This window comes from Pleurodeles waltl, chromosome 8, assembly GCF_031143425.1.
Source record: "Pleurodeles waltl isolate 20211129_DDA chromosome 8, aPleWal1.hap1.20221129, whole genome shotgun sequence".
Lineage (NCBI taxonomy): Eukaryota > Metazoa > Chordata > Amphibia > Caudata > Salamandridae > Pleurodeles > Pleurodeles waltl.
This window is the reverse complement of record NC_090447.1, coordinates 820547395-820570047: the sequence shown is the minus strand read 5'-3', so window position 1 is coordinate 820570047 and position 22653 is coordinate 820547395. Positions and strand designations below refer to the sequence as shown.

The 22653-nt window shown below is 42.8% G+C and overlaps 1 protein-coding gene across 2 annotated transcripts in view; it reads left to right on the top strand.

The window, feature by feature from the left end:
- Positions 1-22653, top strand: part of LOC138250328 (arylsulfatase H-like) — a 598307-nt gene that overhangs the window by 97757 nt on the left and 477897 nt on the right. For both annotated transcript variants that reach the window (XM_069205094.1, XM_069205093.1), the window contains exon 3: positions 8883-9023. In XM_069205094.1, the coding sequence (XP_069061195.1) occupies positions 8883-9023 (141 nt within the window). The remainder of the gene's footprint in view (positions 1-8882; positions 9024-22653) is intronic.

Sequence of the window (22653 nt, the reverse complement as noted above, 5' to 3'; positions counted from 1 at the left end):
TCATTTAGCATTGTCTAAAGCCAGGTTTGTGGTCCTGAAGAACATTGTTATTACTGAACCAGTTTTAGAGATCAATGAATACTGCTTTCAGTTGTTATTCTGATGAATGAAAGATAAGTGATGTGGCAATAACTGGCAAGATCTTCTAGGGCCAAAATGGGATTGTTCAACAGGGAAGAGTTTGCATATCTTGATGTCACCTGAGAAAGTTCCTAAGCAAGGAAATATGTTAAGAATGTTGAAAAATGATGTGAGGGTACGTCAATGGAGGTGTTTCATGATAGAGTAGGGGAAAATATGGTCTTCATAGGTGGCAGCCTTGAGGGAGTTGAAGATGTAATTGAGATTGGTTTATAAGGTGTAAGGCTGACCATTTGTGGTGGTTCATGGGGGAGTAGTTGGGAGGGTTCATGTCTGTGTAGGGCTGTTAATGTGGGCTCTGTTATTCATTTTCTTGGTAAAGTACTGCTTTATAACATTGCACCTGTTGATAGAGATTGAAACTAGAAGATCAAGCATTGGATGAATTAATTTTTGACCTAATTGAAGAGTGCTTTGGTAGTAATGGAGGCTTAGTGCTGTTGCTCTTGTAGAAGGTAGTTTTTGGCTGCGATAATGAGGAATCTAATTGCAGATCAGATTTTTGAGTAGAATCAGATGATTTGGGGCTTTGGTCCACCTATATTTCTATTACTGTCTACAGAAGATATGCTTCTTTTGAGCTGTCTGCAGTATTAGGGTGGTTTTGGGCAGTCGTGTTCTCAAATATGTATAGGTGTCTGAATGCATTTTCAACACACTGTTGATTATGTTGCATCATGTACAATTTGAATAGCAGCTGTCTTGTTGCTGTCTTGTTGTTGCCTGATTGATAATTTTGCAGAAGGCTGTTGGGGGTCAATCTGCACATCTAGCTACCACTTTTTGAGGGTCAATCTGAAATTCTAGCTACCACTTTTTTTATTATTATTCATTTAATAGTAGATGCTTGATGGTCAAGTACTGTTGGGGGTCAATCTGCAATTCTAGTTACACATTTTTTAAATTATTATTTGATTAATAGTCTCGATGGTCAAGTACCTGCCTGGGTCATTGGACCTTTATTGCCATTAAATGACATTAGGAGAGAGAGAGAGAGAATGTTTATTTTATTAGTTAATTAAAACCACAAAAAATATTCCTTCAACATAGGATTTAACAGAAAAGCATTAGTGCACTAAAAACATATGTATTACATAAAATTATAAAACTGGAATGAGTTAAATACATTCTACAAAAATTGATCTGCTCCTACTTGGGTCCAGTTACTGGTACTAAACTACATAGCAGTCAGGCTGTGTATCACACTGTCACCCAAAGACCTTCCTATCTTTGACGTGGATGCTCAAGGTGAATGGATTTTTTCTCTATTTACGCCCTCCCTATCACAGGCTTGTTTCAGGAGATGTTACTTTGCATGAGAATATTTCCCAAAATTTAACCAACCTAATATTCAGTATGGTGTTTTGTGGATTGAAAGCTTGAATTAGTGCTTGTTTACAGGATCTAATCCCCAGGCCATTTAGTTCTTTTTTCAGTAAACCTTTTCTTTCCACAGCCAGGACTGGGCAAAGACAGACCACATGTACCAGATTTTCTACTGCCAGATGGCATAGGCGGCACTCATGCAAGCCCGCCCGTGTCCGCTTCTTCCATTTTGGCATGAGGTCTAGTGTTGGTACTTCAACTAGCCTGAGCCTTAGAAAGCATTGTTTAATTTTCCGTGAGCAGAAGGCAGCCATAAGCGCTGATTCTTTGAGATTTTTATATGAGTTAAGGATCAGCCAGCAATGTGACCTTTTACTCAGATCCTCCCTGTCTTCAAGCCAGCTGTGCAGCTTACTTGATTTATTGACTACTTTGTAAAAAGCCAACGTGGGGAGTGACTGGTCCCATACCTCTCCTAGGTTCAAGCGGTTTATGCCCTTTTCCAGGTACCTTTTATAGTTGCTATTCCCTCTTTCTAAGGTAATTTCCTGCCAGACTAGATTGGCTAAGGACCCTTTTTGGGCGCGTCTCAGTCTTTAACAGCATTTGATGACTGCTTAACCAACATGAATTCTAATCTGACCTGGGCTGCAGAGGCATGCCTTGGTAGCCGAAAGACACGCTTATACGTCTTTATCAGAAGCTTCTCCAGGAGAACTTCCTCCACCCCCCTAATCATTTCAGCCCCATAAGCGAAGGTTGGCAATAATTTAGCTCTCATTATGGCTGTCAATGGGTTCAGTACTTGGCCGAAGATTGAGTTTGAGAGCTTGCAAAAGGCGTAAGCGAGTGTTTGCCCCTTAGTTTTTATTACTTCTTTTTGTTGCGCGTAGTTGCACCTGGCGTCAACCGCGACCCCTAGATATCTATAGGAGCTTAATTATTCCAGGGTCTTTCCATTCAGGTACCATTTACGCTGGCTGGAGGGTCTACGGTTTAATGTAATCAATTTAGATTTTTTATGATTGATTTCTAATTTGTTTATCCTTGCAAACCCTTCTAGTTTGCTTAGCATTTTTTGCATGCCTATTCTGGTGTTACTGATTAGTAATAGGTCATCTGCATTTGGCATATTAGATAGTTGCTGACCACCCAGAGAGGGGGAATGGGATGATTCAACGTTTAGCTTGGCAGACAGATCCACTATATACAGATTGAAGAGTGCTGGGGCCAATACACAGCCTTGTTTAACACCAGCTGTTGTTTTAACCTCCCTGGATATATATGAGCCTCCCCCAAGTTTTACCTTCACCCATGTATCAGAGTAAATCATTTCAATAGCCTTTAAGATGGTAACCGGTAGCCCCCAGAGCTGTAGTTTGGCCCACAGTTTGCCACGGGGGACACAATCAAAGGCAGCTTTAAAGTCAACAAAACACAAATAGGTGGGAGTCTCGGTTGCTTTTGCTCTGTTGGTAATAAGTTCTAGTGCCATAAGGTTTATCAGTTCCTTGATGTTTAATGAAACCACTTTGATTAAACGTCAGAATGTTGTTATCTGTAATCCAAGTCTCTAGGTGATTTAACACACACGATGAAAAATACTTGAGATCGACATCTAGGAGAGCGATAAGTCTGTAATTACTTGGCGAAGCTGCATTCCCTCCTTTGGAGATCCGGTGAATTATTGAGCCTCTCCAGGCTTCCGGGACAATTCCTGTTGTGAGCACGCAGTTAAACATTGCAGCCAGGTGCTTGGCCCATCTTTCTGTTTTCTGTTGAAATAGTGCCTGCGGTAAACTATTTGGTCCTGGTGCACAATCAGCTCGCGATTTCCCCATGATTTTTAGGGTCAACCCTGCGTTGCATGCGCTCGCGCATGCGTATCGCAGCAAGAGTCTTTTGTATTTAGAAAAGGGCTCGGAGCCCTGTCAACTTCATGTTCGTGGGCTTCCCTAATAAAATCTGCTTGCTTTCATTAGTCGAAGCACCCATATGCCATGCCTTTTCCGGTGGCAAGCCCTCCTCGAGCGCAGCGACCAAGTACAGAAAACATGCGAGGCTCGCTGTTTTCCATCGGGCTCATGGACTTTTTTTTCTCTAATTTATGAGCGTGATCTCGACTGGCAGAAGTCGAGCGCTTTACATACTTGATTTCACTTTTTCAGGTTATGTACATAAATGCACTTTTGCCCGATAAATGAAAAGTTGGGTTAAGAGTTTACAACGCGATCAGCTCTAACATGAGCAAACGCAAGACCCGTTGCATTGTAAATGCTTGTTATTAGTTCTGGTGCTGAGATCTTCAAGCTCTCTACAGCGTCTGGATCCTGATTTTTCCGAGGCCCCTGGTTTTGTGGCTCAAAACTGGAGGCCGGCTCCTTTAGATGCAACTTTAAGTGGCACACCCATGCTTCCTCTGATATGTTTGTATTATTAGCTGCCTTTGTGCCCTTATCCATAGTGTTAATGATTTTCCAAAATCTTTTGGGGTCAGATGTTTTGCACGCAAAGTGTAATTTGGCCCAAAGCATTTCCTGCTGATGTTTTTTAATGAACCATAGTTCCCTTTTCAGTCATTTTCTTTGCTCTCGCAATGCAGCCAATAGTGATCCATTGTCTGGGGATTTACGTATTTGCCTCAGTGATTTACCTATAGCCGCTTTCCTTCTACGGACAGGCTGCGGTAGATGTGAGCGTTTTTGAAGGTTCAAATGTGCTCCCTTTCTTGTGTTTCCTGCGCCGTTTTTATTTATAACGTCAGTGGCAAAATTCTCTCAGACTGAAATCGGATTCGCCCCAATCGTGGCCATTGATTCTAGCCTTTGTAAAGCCCCTCCGCTTGGCTTTCGATGGTATCGGATGACCATTTAAGTCTTTTTAGGTCCTCGGTGCCAAAGACCCTTTCCAAGGCTACCGCTTTCTCTGGCTTATATGGTGATGAAAGTATCCCGATTACCTGTGGCTTATGATCGCGTTCCACACGATCCAAAATGCTGAAGCTACTCACTAATGTAAACAGGGCGGGAGTTACCAATGTGTAGTCGAGATAGGAGACTGTTTTCCCAGAAGATCTGGTCCACACTGGTGGAATGTCTCACCTAGCTTGTCTTTCCTTCTTTTTATTGGGAGAGTTTGGGCGGGCACTGTTGCCACTGTTTGGGTGTGGTCTTCACGAGGATTATGAAATAGGTTGAGGTTGAAGTCACCAGAAGTTAGCCAGTATACCGATTTTACCTTAGCTTTCATCCTCATCAGTTGGTTTAATAACTTGTTTGCTTCGGCTGTCTTGTTTTTTGGATTGATATATATATTGACTAGAATCAGCAGATCCTGTATATTCTTTCCCCATCCGTTGAGCCTGACTAGTTGAAAAGGTAGATCGTCCTCCTTGTACTCCAAGACCCTTGCTAGGATACTTGTGTTAATATATATTGCTAGGCCTCCCTTCGGCCGGCCTAGCCTATTTGTCTTTGTGGCTGGGCTGAAATATTCTATGAATCCTACTAACAGTATTGATTCCATTGCCCAGGATTCCTGTAGGAGTATATTATCAAAGGAGCTAAAAAACGTAGTTACTGCTATATCATCCATCTTTGCCCAGAGGCCACCTATATTCCACGAGCAAACGTTGAGTGTGCCTTGATGCAATGGTTCCTCAGCAGTTCAGCTGTTACCCATTGCTCCTAGCGAATGAGCTGATGCTGCCCACGCCCTTCCATGGTGGGGTCTTTGACCCAGGACCAATCTTTTTCCTGCCTTCTTTTTTCCAAACTTAGGAGGATGACTCACTTTAAGTGTGTCCAAGTGTTTCCATGTGAATGTAGAATTTAAGAGAATCCTTGGCTATGTTGAAAAGTGATATGAGTGGTTCTCTGAGAGAGCATTTAAGTGCTCAGGATATCATGGTGCAGGGAATTTAGTGAGTACGTGGAGTGGAAGGGGTTGCAAAATGGGAGAAATTTAAAGTGTTAAAGGCTATCTCCCTGTGTGCTTTGACCCACAGAAAAATATAGATAACTTTACATGCTCAACACCAATTGTCAACATCTGCGTCTGTCGATGGACTCCTTTCTCACATACATCCAAGCTGAATATTTTGAGTTTTACATACTTGTTTAAAAAGAATCATTGCAGTTTTCATTTATTTCATCAAGCAGATACACTGAGAGTTGATATCGCAGAAGTATTTGTGTCCATGGTATTTGTTCACCCAATCACTTTTAAGCAGTGTGCACGTTCACAATAGGCTGGTGGCACAAGAAAGAGGAACATAAAACATGGATGGCAGTGTAAGGTAGAAATAGTTGAGATATAAAGTATCTAATAAAAGAGAGTGATATCCTATATGAACCTCATAGTGAACTTAGCAGCATCACTAGCTCATGGAAACCACGGGCCAGATGTAGGTAATAGTTTGCACATCGCAAACAGTGATTTTTGCTGTTTGCGACGTGCAAACTGCACTCTGCAATGCACAAAACCCTTTTTGCGATTCGGTAACCTGGATACCGAATCGTAAAATGAGTTTGCGAGTCGCAGTTAGGAAGGGGAGCCCACTTCCTAATTGCGAGTCGCAGTACAATGCTAGATTGCTTTGTGACCACAAACGCAGTCGCAAATCAATTGCAGTTAGCACCCATTTCAAATGGGTGCTAACCCATTCGCAAAAGGGAAGGGGTCCCCGTGGGGCCCCTTCCCCTTTGTGAATGGCATTAAAAACATTTTTCCAGAGCAGGCAGTGGTAGGACCACTGCCTGCTCTGAAAAAATAAAATGAAAACGTTTCATTTTTAGTTTTGTAATGCATCTTGTTTTCTTTTAAGGAAAAAAGGGCTGCATCACAAAAAAACCTTCTAAACTTAAAAGCAGTCACAGACATGGTGGTCTGCTGTCTCCAGCATGCCACCATCCCTGTGAGGGCTGCGAGTTTCAAGGGGGTTGCAAATTGCGACCCACCTCATTAATATTAATGAGGTGGGCCTTTGTGACCCCCTTGGGAGTTGCATCAGGGACACCATCCTACATTCCGATTTGCGACTTGTAAATTGCGAAGTCGCTCTGACTCGCAATTTGCAAGTCGCAAATCGTAACCAACCTATATCTGGCCCCAAATGCCTTATTGGAATTTAGTTCACATTCAATATATTGTTGTATTCAAATCTAGGTCAGTGAGTGATTAGCCAACATTGTCGTCCAATTACACCTTAATCTATGAATGGGCTCTGCTGCTGTGACACTGGTATGATGAAAAGGAAAGGTTTCATCTGAGCATTATTGGAAATGCAATGAGATTACTGACAACATTAACATGATGCTTTGAGAAGCTCCAAAAAGTAGTCTGATGAACATCATGTTGGCCTGACCCAAGGAACTTTTAGATATATTAACTACTGGGTCTTCATCATGTATCATATATTCATAAATGCTGTAGGCGGTAAAGCACATGATAAGGTAAAATAAAAAAAATATTCATAACTCAAGTCAATTAGATAGTCCAGGATGTGGTACAAGATCACAAGGCAGAACCATTTTACTTGCAGCAGGACATGCTCCTACATAGTATGTTTCATTCATGGATGAGGTGCTGGAGTTGAAATCCGGCTGTTTGTTGACAGGAGGCACTTTGACTAAAACGCCTACAGCAACTGGACTTAAAACTTCGGTGAGCTTTGAGGTTGTGTACTAATAACGTCCCAGGTCTTGTAGTGGTTGAACATACCATTGTTCCATGACCAGAAGGGGTTGGGTAATACAGTTGTGTTATTCACTGCTTCTCCAAGAATGGCCAAAGGTTTCCAGCTGGCTGGCTCCAGTGCCACTTCAAGGGGTCCACAATGCTTCTGTCTCTCCTAAGAGGAAAAGATCAAATTTTTCTTTAAAGTTCTATTTCACTGTTAAGAAGAAACCTTTAGTAAAATACCTTCAATCTGGCAATGATGATTGATACTCCAAACACTCCCTGCAATACGTTTAAGGTACATTTAACGCATTGATTGGTGCATTCGTCAGGCCTTTCTCCCACCATTTCTAGATCTTCCTAAGCTGGCCCTTACAAATGATGACAAAAATTAAGGTAAATTAAAGCTATAAAATGTGCCTCGCACAAGCTGGTAGTTTAATTGTGTGCCTCCTGTTCTGGATGTACTCAGCTGCCAGCTCTGCATTTCCAGATAAATGTAATAGTAATTCCATCCTCTTATTGGAAATCAGTTACATGTATTAGACGGGTATCCTTTAGAAGCTTACCTACAAAGTATGAAAGTTTTGTTACCCACTCCTGTCAATGGCATTCTCTGTCATGCCACTGCCTTCTTGACCTACTTCCAGTAAAGACAAAGGTCCTTGTTTAAAGTTGGGTGGTAGCGGAACACCTGCCAACAAATGGCAGATATCCTGTTCACTGTATTATGAGTGCATTGATGTCAGTGGCATGCTAAATATGGCATTCAGCACATGCGCTACGTATTGCGGATATCCCGTTCCAACAGTCTCTAAATAAGTCCCTCAGTCTGGGGCTCGCAGTTCATTATTCTCGTTTAGGCATTGTTAGAACATCTGGGTGTGATGGCCCAGTGCACTAATGCAGTGGTGTCCAAACCTTTGATTTTTGTGGACCCCCGCTTTAACATTACTGGAACCTGGGGATCCCCACTGAATCTTTATTGAAATCCGGGGACTTCCCACTGAGTCATTGCTGGAAGTCGGAGACACTGGCCTAAACATTGTAGACAATTTGAAACGCAAAACTATACACAAAAAATACAAAAACAAGTATTCCTCAAACACATACACAAATAACACATTTTATTTAATTTGAAAATAAATATAAATAAACAAAATAAAAAAATATTTTAATAGGAAGGTTGGAACTTTTCTAAAATTATCTGAAGCCACACATCGTCCATACTGTTTTCTGTTTGACGGACCTGCACTGCTCCCATAAATTAATCTGAGGATACAAATTTAATTTTTAGCCTCAAATTTCTAATCCCTTGATATTTATTTACAGTATATTTAAAAAAATGTCATTGTACCTTTAACCATTTTATTTATATACACTTCATTCAACTGTTAATATTATTTATGTTTTTAAGCTGTCCCGGACCCCATGAGGAGGCTTTGCAGACACCCAGGGGTCCTGGGACCACAGGTTGGTAACCACTGCTCTAATGCATCCACTGCAGGGCTTTGTGTTTGACCAAATGGTGAAAAGTTCGGAGCCATGCAGGCCTTTCATCCTCCTAACATTGATAACATGAGCACTAATGAGATGGATAATAATTCTGTTATTAGCACCAAGATCCACCCCAGTGCGCATGTGCTTTACAAATTCACATAATGTTAAAGACAAGCTCGCTGCAAGGAGGGTGTTCTGAAAACCCTTGCAATCACTTATTGTCTTATCTCCTTTAGGCTTCCCTATCTTCTCTTCCTGCTGCTGATGTTCACAAGTGAATCAACTGAAATGAAAAACAACAGGCCCAATATATTGCTGCTTATGGCAGATGACCTTGGGATTGGTGACGTGGGTTGCTATGGCAATGATACAATAAGGTAAACCATTTTGTGAGCGACCAAACGTGAACAAAGAGTTACTTGCAAGTCTTGTTTTGAAAGTAATGCCTGCCTATAATGCATTACATATAAGTGCAGGAGCATGAACCGAACTGGAGAAGAGTCTGTGATAATGACTTGCATTAATCATTACAACAAACTTATGTATGCGATTTCACACATTATTATTACATGTGAACATTTTTTATTTGTTGTTTTGCTACTTTATGTAATTATACATATGGATATTGTAAGTCTCAATACCCTTGACATTCCTGTGTGTGTATCTGTATATGAGGTATGGCCAGTGGCATAACGAAACTGAGAGGTGCCACCCTGTACAAAACATGGATGGGACCCCCTCCGGACTCACTTAGGCCAGGTGCTGTGCTGAGGGAACTCCCTGGAGCTTGCTCTACCCCCCTCCTCCCCACACTGCGGGGGCTGTGGGAGCCTTTGTTACGCCACTGGCTATGGCAACATAGATATCTGTAGGGTTGAATGCTCAAGTTAGGCGCTACTTGTGAACCCAGAAACGTCTATTATGCATGCAGTGGTGTTTCCTGCTGGTGCTGGGCTGATCTTAGCATGTGCTTGACATCCGCATTCTTTAGGGACACAGGTAAGTAACAACAGTCACTCACACAAGTCTTCGTTTTGTGGTACTCCCAAAATTTGTAATGTGTTTAGCTAATTTGTCTACACTTCCAAACTGCTGCTTAGTCCAAGCCCCAAGGAGATCTTGCGGCCCTAAAAGTGTAAATTAGGCAGTACACAAGTGCGTTTTTGCTGCATGTGTGGCACACAATCCCATAACTGAACCCCAAAAATGAAAACAAAAGAACCCTGAGAGATTTAGGATTAGCTAAACCAATTCCTCCATCTTAAACACTTTGGCTTAAATTTACTAAAAAATAGCACTCGGGTTTGCATCACAAAAATGATGCAAACCCAGAGGTAAGTCCTGTCTTGGGATTTATTTATCAAAGCAAATCATGATTTGCATTGTAAAGTTGCCTAAAGTAATGCAAATATGCCCTATGTGCTACTTTGAGCTACTTTGTGGCAACAGAGTGTACCGTGGGTGGTACATCCCATGCAACCATCTATGGGTTTTGACGCAGATACCTATTGTAGCAAGGTGGCAGGATTATGTGGTATGATTGGGGTTTCTCACCTTGTAATAATAACACATTATCCAGAAGTGGACCTCTGGTAAACCAGTAAACCTTAGCTCAGTCCTAGTAGAGCGGCAGGGAGCAGTCTGGCTACTAAGGGGAACGTGGAAAGCATTTCACAATACCAACATGGATGATAAGTAATTGACACCACTCAAAAGAAATCCAACACCAGTTTAGAAAAACAAAGCAGAAGTTTATCTAGTGTAATACACAAAAACAAATGATGGCCCATATTTATACTCGGTTTGCGCAGAATTAGCGTCATTTTTTTTAACGCTAATTCAGCACAAACCTAACTCCATATTTATTCTTTGTCGCTAGACGTGTCTAGCGCCAAAGTTATGGAGTTAACGTCGTTTTCTGGATGTGAAAACCTACCTTGCGTCAATGAGATTCAAGGTAGGCATTCCCGTCCAGAAAAGGACGATATGGCCTTAGCGCCATATTTATCCCCCATGCTAAAATCTAGCACAGGGGGATGGGGTCCTTAAATAATGACGCTAAGCTTGCTTAGCACCATTATTTAACACCTGGGTATGGGCAGGCATAAGGGAACTTGTAGGCATATTTCCATGGTCAGAGACCATGGAAAGTGCACACAGGAGCCCTTCCTTGGCCCCAAGGACATCCCCACCCACACCAGAGGGACACCACAGGATCGGGGACCCATCCCAGGTAAGTTCCAGTAAGTATTCCCACCTCCCCGGCTCGGGCCCCTAACTTGGGGACCCATGCACGGTGCTGGCCCCAATGTCCAGGGGACATTTGTCCCCTGGGCATGGCCATTGGGGTGGTGGGCATGGCTCCAGTCTTTACTAAGACAGGAGCCATGTCCATGGGGGTTAGGCACCAGAAAAAGGCACTACACTTCTTAAAGGGAATTTTTCGGCCTCTAAACAGTGTAGCGTCATAATTTGGTGCATAAGCCCCGGTTTCCCCTACGCCTCCCCCGCCCTGTTAGCATCCTTTCTGAGGACTCTAACAGGGCATTAGCGCCGGCTAGCGCCATTCCATAAATATGGCACCCGGCTGGCATCATGGAATGGCGCTAGCCGGCGCTATGCTTTTTCACGCAAAACTGCGCTAACGCAGTTTTGCATGAAAAAGTATAAATCTGGCCCTCTGTATCTTACATACATCCATAGTTGTGAATTTTTAAAGCATTTAAAAATAGATGCGCTTTTCGTGGTCAAACAAATACCTTTGAAGTCAATGGGGGAAAGCACAGTGTGCAATCGGTCTCCTGCCTGGATGAGATCCCTGGAATCCAACTGGAGTTAAGGCCTGAGAGGTCCCTAGGCCAAGTTCCTATAGACAGTACCATTTTACTTTGCCCAGGGAGCTCGGGTGCAGAGGTAGCCTTATTGTCCTTAGAAAAGACCAGGAACTGCGGTTGCTATCAATCAAAGATGCAGCACTCTGCAAAACTGCACTTGGAGATGGAGTTACACTCTACCCTTGGAGAGTAGAGGCTGTTGGGATCCCAGGACTTGGATTCCACCGCTGGCACTCCACCACAACGTCTGTCGCTCCGGGTGCAGAGGTGGCCTTGCAGCTGTCAATCACTGGAGGGTTGCACCAAAGATGCTTTGCCACTTAGTCAAACTCGCCTTTTTCAGGGTGCAGGATCTCAGCTGTAGGGTTGTTGCCAACATCAGTCACTATTGCTGGGAGTTGCTCTATAGTCGGTGATGTCCAGGGACAGGTTGGTTATCGGACTGGTGACCAACAATCATTGCCAACTACAAAAGTAATCCACTGGTACTTCATTCGCTGGGGGCAAACAGGAGTGGTATAGCGGCTCAAAACTTGATATGAGCCTCACTATAACTCCCAGGGTGCAGGTCACTGATTTTCTTTGGGCTCACTCAAGAGGGCCCAACAAGTTGCACTTCTTGTGACACAGCATGAAGATTCTTCAGCAGGTTGCAGGTGACTGGTTCCACCATTCAGGGGAGTCTGCTTCAGTTTCTGGCATCCACTGGAGTCCCCCTCACTGAGGGCAATAAGCTTTTGCCACAGGCACAAGTCCAACACACAGTTCCAGTATATGGTCTCCTCAGAGCACTTAAGTGTCCTGTCTTTGCGTTGCCCAAAGTCCTGTTGTCAGTGACAGCATCTTCTCTATGCCTCTTCTCAGATACAAAGTTGGAACTGAGGTTCTGGTGCCAGGGGAGCCCCTTAAATCCTAATTTAGGGGGCGTTAACGGTGTAAGAGACAGTGACCAATGGGCTATTGGTCCCTGTGGCTAGTCCAACCCTCAGGCGATGACTTCCCTTGGGAGTACATTCCAATAGTGTATGTCCCATTTTGTTGGCCTAAAAATAACTTGATCTTCACCACATACTTAACTACAGATATATATCACATGCCCATTGCCAACGAGTAGCTGTTGGCCCATATCTGGGAACAGAAAGATAGGATTAAACAAACAAATATGGGATGCTTATCTTTTTGAGTCTGGAGATTTCCTGGCTTCTCTTGACACACTTCCTCCCAGCATGCTGTGCAAGTTGGCTCGATCTAGCATTTGCATTGTTGCCTGAAGGAACAGAATGCATTTATGGAAGTATGATTTGACATTTTATGTTAACAAAGTTTAGAAAACACCTATCTCACAGAAACCATTTTCAGGGAGCACACAGGTGATCGAATAAGAGGACTCAGCTGCAAAAGTAATCCACTGGTACTTCATTGGCTGGAGGTCAACAGGAGTGGTATAGCGGCTCAAAACTTGATGTGAGCCTCACTATAATTCCCTGGGTGCAGGTCACTGATTTTCTTTGGGCTCACTCAAGGGGGCCCAACGGGTTGCACTTCTTGTGACACAGCATGAAGATTCTTCAGCAGGTTGCAGGTAACTGGTTCCACCAGTCAGGGAAGTCTGCTTCAGTTTCTGGCATCCACTGGAGTCCCCCCTTGCTGAGGGCAATAAACTTTAGACACGGGCACACGTCCAACACACAGTTCCAGTATATGGTCTCCTCAGAGCACTTAAGTGCCCTCTCTTTGTGTTGCCCAAAGTCCTGTTGTGAGTGACGGCATCTTCTCTGTGCCTCATCTCAGATACAAAGTTGGAACTGAGGTTCTGGTGCCAGGGAAGCCCCTTAAATCCTATTTTAGAAGGCGTTAACGGTGCATGAGACAGTGGCCAATGGGCTACTGATCCCTGTGGTTAGTCCATCCTCAGGTTATGACTTCCCTTGGGAGTACATTCAAATAGTATATGTCCCATTTTGTTGGCCTAAAAATAACTTGATCCTAACCACGTACTTAACTACAGATATATATATCACACGCCCATTGCCATATGGGCACAGAAAGATAGGATTAAACAAGCAAATATGGGATGCTTATCTTGTTGAGTCTGAAGAATTCCTGTCTTCTCTTGACACACTTCCGACCGACATGCTGTGCAAGTTGGCTTGATCTAGCATTTGCGTTGTTGCCTGAAGGAACAGAATGCATTCATGGAAGGATGTTTTGACATTTTGTGATAATAAAGTTTAGAAAACACCTATCTCACAGAAACCATTTTCAGGAAGCACACAGGTGATCCAATAAGATGACTCAGTAAGTGAACACTTGTCAAAAGGATCTGCAGGTCAGGAGTTTGAACTCCATCAACTTTGACTAAGTAGTTTATACTTCTGAAGTTGGTAAGCTATGTCTTTCTTTTGCTTAATCCTTTGATCAGTTGTGTTGGTGGTTCTCGAATGAAGGTAACAGACCTGTCAACAGCTACTTGAGTTTTATATGAGCTCCGTGCTTTGCTTCTTCCTCCCATCTCCTTATACTGCCTGTGCACTTTTCTGGGTATGACCCTGATCATTACATTGTATTGCTTCCTGTGGAGATCCTGCCTTAAGCTTCATCAATGAAAGCTGTTTCCAACTGTCTCTGCCGTTCATTCAGTTTTTCCATGACATCTTTTTAGGAAAGCTTCAAACTCATAACCCCTCGTTAATGCCTTAGTTAAATGCTACATCTGTTCTCTGCTGCCTGTATGAATGACAAAGGTGGTATAAATCACAACATTAAGAGATGTTTTTAGTCTTAATGGTCCAGATGTACCAACAAGTGATAAGGTAAAAGAGGTTGCAAATTATTCATCAACTTTTACCAAATTGATTCTGATTTTGTGAACTGACTTATGTACTAATAGGTCAATTTACAAAATCACTTGTAGTGGGACACAAATTGGTCCTTCTTTATTAATGTGCATGAGGTAGATGCAAACTGGTGCCCACTACGATTGACTACAACCACAGGGAAGGTAGTTTTCTGGGGTCAGCAGACCACCATCTCTGTGGCTGCTTTTCCATAAAGCATTTTTTCATGAATGCAGCTCTTTCCCCAAAAGGAAACTGTAATGCTTTAAAGCAAAGGCCATTTTCTACAGAAATCTTTTATGACTAAGCAGGAAACACTTCCACTTTGCAAATTACTTACACATAGAGGCATAGCTGCAGGCTTCAAAAACTAATTACGGCAGATTTTTCTGTGTCCTTTCTCTTAAATTCCAGGTTTTAGCAAGGTATCATTCCACACATTTTATTATCGCCTCTGAGATATTACTGATCAGATAACAGATGGTTCTTCATTTATTCACCAGTATGCATTTGATTGTGTTTTCTCTGATTATGTCATATGATGGACACTATAAGATGGTTCTTCATTTCTTTACCAGTATGTATCTGATTGTGTTTCCCATGATTATGTCATATGATGGACATTATAACAAAATGAGGGGTCACAGGAAGGCACAGTTGACTGAATGAGCTTGGTGTCTTTTCTTTAACAGGCATCACAGTAGTAGGGCACCATTTCTAGCCAACGCAAACAGTCTCCTCTCCCTGTTGTTTTTCACCAAATAAGATTGCACATGTTGTGAAGCATCTAAAAGACGGTCTAGTCCAGCTGTATTAAAGATTTGTAATGTTCTGAGCTGTTTATCATTGTGAAAGTTGGCAAAGTCTCTGCTTAAAATGATGTTTTGGATCTCAGGGCTATTCCTCTACACCTTAACTGCTACTCAGACTCTGCATACAGACCGATGGATCTTTGATGCTGAGAGAGAAGGGAGGAATAATACTCCACACAAAAGCACTTAGCAATTAATTAATCTTTCTTCCGTCAATAAAGAGAGTTTAGTGTGAGTTAGAGGGCTTTATTTTCAATCTTTAAATTATTGACCTTTCATAAAATTACTAATCTCCAAGATTCATTAAAAGTTAGTATCAATCAATCTATATTTGATAATGATATGTCAATATCATTGGTATTAATGCTGTCAATACAATATGGATACTATAAGTGTGTTCCATAAAAAACTCCCTATTCTAAATTAGATCAATGTAAGTTCAAGAAGGAGAAGGTGTCATTTCAGATACCCATAAAGATATCTGATGAGAGAAATCAAAGCATGAGCATGAGGTGTTTGCATAATAAGCTGGAAAATATTCTCAGCTAAAAGAACAGCAGACCAAGAAATAAGCTAAAACATCTCATGAAGAGGTGTCTAACAAACTCAATGCAGTGTCTCTTCTCTCAAAAAGTTGGGAAAAAGAAATGGGATCTGGTCAGGCTCTAATGAGGTCTCCTAGTCTCAAAGAAAGTGAATAGGGTTCTGAATCTGGCCTACGGAAAGAAGTAGATTTCTCTACAAGAAATTATAATGATCTGGCTCTGGAAAAAGAGCCTAGTCTAGGGTCACAAACTGAAATAAACACACAGATTCTAAATTGAGACATTCCTGTTCTTTCTTCTTCATGTTGACCTATAGGATTTCAGCATGCTTCTGGGGACAGGTTAATTACCGTCTTCTCACCAGAATACAATTTCCTTTTAAACATAAGTTCTTGAATGTTGCAGTACAACATTCTTGTTTCCACCAAATTCTTCCCATGAATCATCCTTTCTGTCGTCTGCATATTTTGTGGTGAGAACCTCACTGTTAGTCTTCTAATACAAAATAAACAAATCACTAACTAACAAACACTTGCTTCCGAACCAGCAACCTCTGCAGCAAAGAAATGAAATACGTCTAGCACAGCAATTATTAAATGCAAAAACAGAGCTTTCAAATATTCACATATTTATTAATTAATATGAAAGCAAAAGCTTTCTTTTCCGTTTTACAGGCCTATAGTGTTTAAGGATGGTTGCCTACTATAAATTTTGAATTTTGCACTTCTCATTTTTAAATGTATGTTTTGCACATTATTTTAATTAAAACATTTTGTCAGCAATTAAATTTGTATTAACAGATGTTTTTCCTTTTTCCCAACATAAGCCTTAGACTGGGATTGTCTGCGGTCAGAAAGTCAGAGACAGGGAAAGGTGCTCCCTCAAAGCTTTGTATACTAGGTTGGTTCCTCTGGACCTCAGTGTTTTCAATCCATATTTTATTGGGGCCATTTGTTATCTATTCTCTATAGAGATGTATCCAATGTAAGCTTCCAATGAACTGGTAGGAACAGTGATCTCTAACATCAGTTATGACTTCTAGCATTTTCTTTTGTGACTGCCTATTGTTGGTAAGTTATTTTCCATGGCCCAAAGTTCAGCTTCACATGGGATTTGACTTCCAACCTTTCCTTGCACTAAATGGTCGCTATAAGGCAATGAGCGGTGTTTGTTAGAATGAGAAAGCCTTAGCATGGCATTCCATGATGATTCAGAGTTTCTGTTGCCGCTGTGAAATGTGTGTCCCACATAAGAGTGTCTGATATTTAAAAAACTGACATTTAAAGGAGATGTCTTCTTCCAGGCTTGTGTCTCTAGTGGTGAACACACTGTTGTCTCTCCGGTGTTTGCTGAACACCAATGTTTTTGTTTTCTGACTCCTATCTTCAGATCATTCTCTTGACAATGCTGTTAGTTCAGTCTGCGAGCCCACTGGGGTTCGAGCGATCAGGGTGGTGACAGCTTCTTACAGAAGAGCAGAAACCTTGAAGCCTTCAATGGCTGTCAAATCTTAGGAAGCTTCCAAGACTTCCTTTTAGATGTAATTTGTATGCAGTGGACAACGTATAGGGACGAGTAGGCATCCCTGTTTGACTCCTCTAGCAATGGTCAACTGTTTGTTGATAAGACCGTTTTGTTTTAGCCTTACTTGGGATGTAGAGCAGACATCTGTACTGCCAAACCAGAACTAAACAGTGCAGACTTTTATTTTGCAATAAAGCTCTGATTTTGCAGATTGTTTTTGCAAAACTCCAAGGCCCATATGTATACTTTTTGACGCAAAACTGCAGAAACACAGTTTTGCATCAAAAAGGTATAGCGCTGGCTTGCGTCATTCCAGAGCGCCAGTGGGGGACCAAATTTATGGAATCCCGCAAGCTGGCAAAAAAGGGTGGGCTAGCAACTGGAAAATTTATGTTATCCGGGTTGGGGTGGGGGAAGGGGGTTTTGCACCAAAAAATAACTATGGGGTGGTTAGAGGCAAATAAATGCCTTTAACCAGCCTAGCGTCATTTCCTGACACGAAACCATCCATACCACTTGACTTCTGTCTTATAAAAGATAGGAGTCATGCCCACAACCCCAGTGACCAGCACAGGGGACAAGGGTCCCCTGGGCATGGCATTGCACCTAGTGCCATGTAGGGGAGCCCATTTCAGGGCCTCTAATGGCACTTTAAATTTTTTTTTTAAACTTACCTATACTTACCTAGGATGGGGTCCCCCATCCTCTGGTGTCCTTCTGGTGTGGGTGGTGGTGTTCCAACGCCTATCTTGCATCTCATTGACGTAAGGTGGTTTCACGCATCCAAAAATGTGGAGTTAAGTTTGCGCTGAATTAGCGTAAAAAAAATGATGGTAATTCAGCGCAAACAGAGTACAAATATGGGCCTAGATTGCTACAAACTGGAGGATGCGGTCAGTGCCCCATCTGCAAAAGAAGCAGGAAGCAAGAAAAGTGCATAAATAGGAAATAGTTTCAAAGGAGTTGTGTAGGAAGAAATATTTTCCATTGAAAAATATTTTCAACGAAAAGGTATATCTAAAGGTGTGTGTTGCATTTCACTTAAAGAAACTGATCCATTTTAATGTTTCAGTCCATACTTTAAGAATGAAAACATCACATGCTGGACATTGTTTTGAAAAGTTGTACAATATAAAATGGTTAGGAATGGCTGGTGCTCTGTTGAGTTCAAAAGGTGGTGAACCAGTTTTCTACCACCCACTATTTGGGAAAGTGGGAAATGCCTGAATGTTAAGAAAAAGTCCCTATATGTGTGGGGGTTAAAGGGGTTTTAATTTTAGGTGTGAAGATTGAGTACCAGTGATCTAGGATGATCTCTGTGACATTTGTATAGCACAAACCTAACAAACAGTTTTGAAAGCAAACTATGTAGACTCGTGTTATAAAGCAGTTAGTAAAGAATTACTAGTACAACATTGGAATATCAATAGGGCCATTGAAGAAAATATAATGCCTCACGGCCAATAATAGCTTGTACATGGCTCCTGTCCCAACTATCCAATGTTTGTCTTTCTGTTCCTCCCTTTTTATTTTATGACATTCTGACTTCAATGGATGTAATGTTCTAATCACGTTACAGCTCTTCCTCCTGACCTAACCATTGTTAAAGGCGTTCACGTTTGTTATAGGCCTTCGTCTTCAGCTCGGACCCATAGCTTGATTTGGGGCCTTTAACAATTCTTGTAACACTTAATTACTGGATTGACTACAGCAGCTATTTCATCTTGGGTTGAAGTGTCATGGCCTTTTTTCACGACTTTGAATCCATAGTTGCATTATGAATTGTGATGTTTTTGTTTTTAAATGCTCTATATTGAGTTTTAAACTGAAGCAAACTGTAACAATGTTGTATGCAGGAACATGATACAGGTAGATCAAGTATCTCATCAATGAGATCATAGCAACATGTTTACACCCCCACCCCACCAAGCTTTGGTACAAAGTGTCCCAATCAACATAAATCAGAAACAGTACACTTAATAATGGCACAACATGGCTATCTGTCTCTTTGATCATGAACAGTACTAGTTGGTTGCCCAGTGGGTACATCTGTGGAAGGTTCCCTCAGGTCAGTGAGCATGGCTGCCCATCATCATGGCAGACATGTTTTATTTGAACCTCCTCTGTCGTGGCCCATTCAGTGATATCCGTGAGCCAATCTGCATATGTAGGAGGGGCTATGCTCAACCATTTTATGGCAATGCAGCGTTTGGCTCATGTAAGGCCCAACAGAACAAATTTCCTGCTACGTTTCCTACCAGAGGGGAAGGGGATTAGGCCTAGTATCACTTGTCGTATTTCCAGTGGTACCCTCCACCCAGAGGCCCGGTAGAGGTTGTCAAGGACCAGCTGCCAATTTGGCTAGAGAGCCACACAGTCCCATATCATGTATACAAAATCCACTGTCAAGCTTTGGCACCGGGGACATGTGTCAGAATCTGTAGGGGTAGATGGTGTGTAGGGTCTTGGAGAAGAGGTTAGTTTGGTTATGAGTTTGAACCTATCATTGGAGCTGGCATTGCGCACCCCTTTATGGATACAATCCCAGTCTTTCCCTGTTAATGGGTCCAGAAGCAATCCTTCCCATTTGCCCTGGATCAGGAGGGGCCCTTTCCGGCGATCCTCGCGTAGTGCCCTATAAAAGTGAGAAACCAAACTCCAAACCCTGCCCATCCCGAGCAACGTGGTGAGATTATCAGAACTGGGCGGAGCTTCAGGGAAGGTGGGCCATATCCCTCTCGCCATGGCGGTATGGAAAAATTGACTCGGGCCAAGTTCAAAAGATTCTACTGCATTGACGTACGTAATAAAGCGCCCTTTTGGGTAGCGATCCCCTAATGTGTGACTCCCTCCATCTTTCCACTGTTGGATCGACATGGACGCTGTTAGCCTGTGGGAAGGCTACAGAATCCACAGCAGTAAGTCTGGAGCATAGGTATCCCATTGCAGTACCCTTTTAACCGCTCCTTCCAAAACTCATGCCACCTGGTATCTCAAATAAAATGTGTTAGGGGGGATCTGAGAGCCACTCATCAGTAGTGCAGGGAGTCCACCAACTGAACGGGAGCCCCTCAAAAGGGTCTTCTCCCAGGAGTTCTCCTTATCTAGCCAGGGAACGGCATGCTGTATGTATGCCGCCATATAATAAAGTTCTATGCAAGGGACCTCGATACTCCCCGGGATCGTGGTTTCTTCAAAGTAGAGAGAGTCACATGTCTACACTTGTCTGCCCATAATATGTCAACCAGAAGGCTGTCAATCATCTTAAAGTATCATCGAGGGGTCACATGCACTGTGCCATGAAGGACATACAGACATCAACTGTGCCATGAAGGACATACAGACATCTATCATTTTTGCAATGGCAAGTTTTCCCATAAGGGAGAGAGGCAGGGCTCTCCAGAATTGTACCAAGGCTTATAGACCCTGAACTATTCTCCCGGCATTAAAATCTAGGAACACCTACTCAGTAGATGCTAGGCAAATTTCAAAATTTTGGACGTCATGTAGTTCCCAAGGAAGCCCCACCTGGGAAAGATCTTCAAGGGAAGCTCCAGTCAAGGAACCCATAGGGTAGAGTTGTAGCTTAGAGAAGTTGACCCGCAGCCCAGAGATCTCCCTGAACTCCTGCATCACCTGCATGAGTATGGGCACAGAGTAGCTTGGGCGATGAAGATATATCTGTGCATCATCTTCGTAAAGAGAGACCACATGAGTGGTCTCCCTTATTGTAATTCCCCAGGGACTAATTGTTTTATGAAGTCTCTCCCCACCAGAGGCTCCATCGTGAGGGAGAATAGGAGCGGCGAAAGAGGGTAGCCCTGCTGGGTACCCCTCCATTATAAGACAGAGACCTCCCCACCTGATCTCACTCTTGCACAAGGGTCTGTACATAGGAGCTGGATACATTGAATACATTTAGGTCTTACCCTGACCTTTCTCAGGACATGCCATGTGTACGTCTATCTTAAAGCATAGAGCACCTGCTCCCTGTGAAAGTGGGCCAGTGCAAACTCATCATCATGGCTTTGCAAGGTATGATAGATGTGGGAGAGCCGCCTATGATTATGCAGCGTGCTTCTCCCAGGTATAAACCATGACTGGTCCGCATGTGCGAGGGATGGAAGATACAGAAGAAGGCGGGCCACAAGTATACTACTGAGTATTTTGACATCGATATTCAGAAGGGAAACCGGTCTGTATGCTGATGCTATGGTAGGGTCCTTGCCAGGTTTATGGACCATTGGTATCAGAACTTCACAGAACCTAGGGGTCTGCCCTTCTGAGGGGCTTCCTCAAAGACCACCAGGAGCTTGTCAGCTAAGATATTTATAACCTATGATAAAACTCAGTAGGGAGACCATAATTTCTTGATGATTTGGCCTTCAACACCCGGATTTCAGCGAGGATCTCCTTGCATGCAATGGACTCATCCAGGTTGTTACGGCCATCCGAAGTAAGGCTGGGAAGCGGAATTTCCATCATAAAGTCCACAATGGCACATGGTTGGGCTGGTTCCTGGCCAGCATTGATGTCACTAAGATGAGAATGAAAAACCTCATTAATGGCCCGTTGTGTTTAAACAAAATACCCTGTGTGATATTTTCAAATCAGGGTTGGGTTCCGGGAACCCTCCTGGGTAGCTATGCGGACTAGCATCACTCTGGTCTTATGTCCGTCAGCGTGAAGTCTCTGGTGGTGCATGGTGCACGGTGAAAGTGTGTTTTCTAATCTATGCCAGTCACCTAAAAGGGCCTTACAGGTCTCGCACCAGTCCTCCAGTAGATCTGGATGTGAGGGGAGCGCTATCTCTGTATCGGCCAGAACCTTTTTGTGTTCCCGTATGTCTCTTTCAAGCTGCCACCGGACTCCATACTTTGTCTTAAGGCAGACTCCATGGAGGACGGATTTCATCACCTCCCAATCCATAGCCCTACTGCCCAAGGTGCCCCAGTTCTCATGAAAGTAATATTTCGGTGTGTCTGCGATCATGCCTTGAAAGGGAGGGTCTGCAAGTGCCTCTGCCCACAGACGCCAAATCAGTATCGCTGGCCTCCTAGTCATTTTCCCAAACACTAACAGCATGGGGGACTCGTCTGACAGATATCTAGGCAAGTAGGAGATTCCGGAGACGAGAGGCGTCAAAGCATCAGAGACCAGACAATAATCCAATCGGCTATTGGTGCTCATGGTGGGAGTATAACAGGAAAAGTGTTTGACTTGTGGGTAACTCACTCGCCAGAGGACGCTAAGGTGCAATCCACGCATTATGGGCCTGATTTGTACTTTTCTAGGGCCGCATTTACATCATTTCTGATGCATAAGCCGCGCAAATTTACAAAATTAAATTATAAAAAATGACACAAATGTGGTGCTAAAAATGTATAAATCAGGACTTATGTCACTTAATGCCTCTGCCATATGAGGTTAGGTGAACGTGCTCAAGTTTGCCATC